We start from the raw sequence: 3,691 nt of genomic DNA on the forward strand, positions 1-3,691 counted from the left end.
GACCTAGAGAGCTTCGATAGCACCCATTTCAGTTCTTATGGATTTATGAGGTTTCAAGGAGTTCAAATATGATATCCATTATTTATTTCGACTTTTCATAGATGTTAATATGTAAAATGAAAGAATTGTTAAAAAGGCTCACATCAGGCCTGATATGGAATCATAACAGGCCCAACGTGAGCTTTTTTGACGATTCTTCTATTTTACATATTAACATCTATTAAAAGCCGAAATAAATAATGGATATCATATTTGAACTCCTTGAAATCTCAGAAATCCTTACGAACTGAAACAAGTGCAATCGGAGCTCTTTAGGACACCAATGGGTTTTGATTGAAATCTACTGATGGAGCTAGAGTTCTCGTGGGTTTCTGAGATGGGAAGAAGTTCAAATATATTATCTATTATTTATTTTGACTTCTTTAAATATATTAAAATATTATTAAAAAATTAACTAAATTTATGTAATATTATTCATATGTTATGTGTCTGTACAAAACGAGAAGAGAGAAAAATAATAGAAAAAGAAAAATGAATGAAAAAAATCAAAATATCACTCAAAATATCATAAGAGTGAAATAGGAATTGTATTTAAAAATTACTCTTTTAATAAATAATAAAGTAATATATGTCTTCTAATAAATCGATGAGGTCCCGAACAAATGGTGAAGAAGGTTTTTAACTTTTTGTACGCCCCACCAAAATTGAAGAGATTAACAAGTAGGGTTTAAAAAATCCAACCCAGTTTTTAAATCTGTGATGATATATAAGACAGAGAACAACGAAAATGACGGAAAAAACCTCCGCCGTGGATGCCCTTACGTAACTATTATTATCATGTTTTGAATAATCATCCGTCCAGTCGTCTTACTTACTCTCACTTAATTAGTCAATTAAATAGGATTCCAATCATCTATTATTTATTCTTATGCAAAGGCACATGATGATAGTTTATTCCAATCCGTCCAATTCACTGCTAATTAAAAATAAATAAATTAGTTAATTATTATTTAAAAATTAATTGTTTATCGATGGTTACAATTATTCATTATTTAAGAATTAATTTTAATTTTTAATTATTCGATGTTAAATTTTTTTTATTAAAATAGTTATTTAATTAATTTTAAAATAGAGTATTAAATATTCAATAGTTTTTTTTACCATCCAGATGTCAATCCGAGTACGTAACACTAGTTTTGTTTGAACTCGAACAGCAAATAGCCGTATCACCGTTATATTTGGTTAAATTCAGGATATATATATATATATATATATATATATATATATATATATATATATATATATATATATATATTATATATATATATATACCAAAATCGAACACCCTTGGAAGATAATTCAAATAAGCGGCCTTAAAATTTTTGGCCATTATCTTTTTCCTTCAAATTTCAGTACACAGGCACAGCTTTTATAGTGCTCCCAGGACCCAGATAATACCATAAGAAGCTTGAATCGGCCGTCCTGTCCGAGAAAATTAAGATGGGGAGCTCAACCAAAACTCATCTTCTGTGCATGGCTCTCCCCTTCCAAGGCCACATCAACTCCATGCTCAACCTGGCCAAAGTTCTCCACTTCAAGGGCTTCTTCATAACCTTCGTCAATACCGAGTACGCCCACCAGCAACTTCTCAAACATGACGGATCACTCTCCGCCCTCGACGGCCTCCCTGACTTCCGCTTCGCCAGCATCTCCGATGGCCTCTCGCACCCCGACGATGGCGACGAATACAGAGAAGACGTTAGAAAAATCATTCTTGCCAGCCAAAAGAACTGCCCTGCTTCTTTCCTCAGGCTTATAACCGCGCTGAACGATCCGAGCTCCGGTGTGCCACCTGTAAGATGCGTGATCTCAGATTCCTTCGTCACCTTCACCCTCAACGCCACCACCAAATTGGGGATCCCTAATGTCTTCTACTGCACAGTGTCCGTGTGTGGCTTCACGGACTTCTACTACTGCAAGGACTTGATCGAGAGGGGCCTCGTCCCATTGAAAAGTAAGTATAGCTTTAAAAAATTAATATATACACTAACTTGTCATATATAGAGGGTCAGCTCATGCATCGAATTGGTTAAAATTAGGTGAAGACGATCTTACAAATGGGCACCTGGACACTATCATTGATTGGATACCAGGAATGATAACAGTTCGCATGAGAGAATTGACTAGTTTGTTGCGAACCACCGACCGAGACGAAGTATTGCTCAACTTTGTCATTGATGGAGTGCATGCATCTCCCCAAGCCACAGCGATCATCTTCAACACTTTTTCTGAATTAGAATCACCATTGCTCAGCGCATGTTCATCGATGCTACCGCCAGTGTTCGATATTGGCCCTATGTGCCTACTTTCTCACTACATTCCCAATGACTCATCAACCTCATCGCTCGGTGGACTGAACATGTGGAGAGAGGACTTGCGCTGCATGGAATGGTTAGACGAAAAGGAGTCAGGCTCCGTGTTGTACGTCAACTTTGGTAGCTTGACAAACTTGACGAGCAAGCAGGCCGTGGAGTTCGGATGGGGTTTGGCTAACAGTGGATGCACGTTTCTTTGGGTCATTAGACCGGACCTCGTGGTCGGCGACGCGGCGTTGTTGCCACAGGAGTTCTCGGAGATGACCGAGGGAAGGAGCTTCATCACGAGCTGGTGCCCACAACGGAGGGTGTTGGCTCATGCTGCAATTGGAGGTTTCTTGACACACTGCGGATGGAACAAAATTAAGTTCATATTTCTATAACAAAATTGCTGTGCATAATTAAGGTAACGATCCTGCTGAAGCTTGCTAATGCCAATCATGATCAGAGTCACTCAATTTGCTAGAACAAGAATCCTCAGACGTATTCAATTTCCTCAGCTAGATCGAGGGAAGTACCTAAAATACTGGTATATCAGTTCAAGTTTTATTACTTTATCGTGCTCTGCATGCCAAAGTGGTTCATCTGCAAATTTTCTCAAGAACCTAATAAAGGATACTTAAATAGATATGTACATATCATGCTTTTAGGGTTTTCGTTTTCATGCATCTTTTTTGTTTTCCTACTTAACTCGATCGCATCATTTGACGAGGGACGTTAAGCGTGCATGAATATCATAAGTCGAAAATCTGAGCAAATCTTACTGACTCTTCTGAAAGGCTGGGGAGGATGTCTTGAGACATGGACATGCATGAAGATATAAATTTGCATCCTGGAACAAGTTTCCTTGTACGATGGAAAAGTCAACATGTGAGACTCAGCTTTTACAAAACAAAATTAATGTTAGATTCAACTTGAACGTCAATTACGTCAAACTAGTTAATGCGAGAAGACGCAATATCAAATCGGCCCCAACTAATTGAACATGATTATATTGATTACTCGTGGACAGGGTTTCCAAACCATATCTTCTCACTTTTATCGGCATTAAAAAAAACTAAAATTAGTGTTTTGTGTTGTTATATAACAAAACTTATAGAATATTTGAGAAAAAAAATTATAATTTATATTAATACAGAAGATCTAGGAGATGATGTAGAAGTCAAATTAAGATGATGTTCACTATAAAAATAGTCGCGAATAACGACTGGATATTCCGTCGGTATTCCGTCGGTAAATGAGATTTTCAACGGAATACCGACGGAATTTTTGATATCGGGAAGAATTGGGTCGGGGTTCAATTTATCGACGGACAA

At 37.1% G+C, this 3,691-nt stretch overlaps 1 protein-coding gene across 1 annotated transcript; it reads left to right on the forward strand.

Annotated features, from left to right (window-relative positions):
* The first annotated feature begins 1,414 nt into the window (after nt 1-1,414).
* On the forward strand, nt 1,415-2,925 carry LOC122000839 (7-deoxyloganetin glucosyltransferase-like). Its single transcript, XM_042555312.1, has 2 exons — nt 1,415-2,014; nt 2,100-2,925. Exons 1-2 carry the CDS (start codon nt 1,501-1,503, stop codon nt 2,756-2,758), a joined length of 1,173 nt encoding a protein of 390 aa, XP_042411246.1. The 5' UTR covers nt 1,415-1,500; the 3' UTR covers nt 2,759-2,925.
* The last annotated feature ends 766 nt before the right edge of the window (nt 2,926-3,691 follow it).

This window comes from Zingiber officinale, chromosome 7A, assembly GCF_018446385.1.
Source record: "Zingiber officinale cultivar Zhangliang chromosome 7A, Zo_v1.1, whole genome shotgun sequence".
Lineage (NCBI taxonomy): Eukaryota > Viridiplantae > Streptophyta > Magnoliopsida > Zingiberales > Zingiberaceae > Zingiber > Zingiber officinale.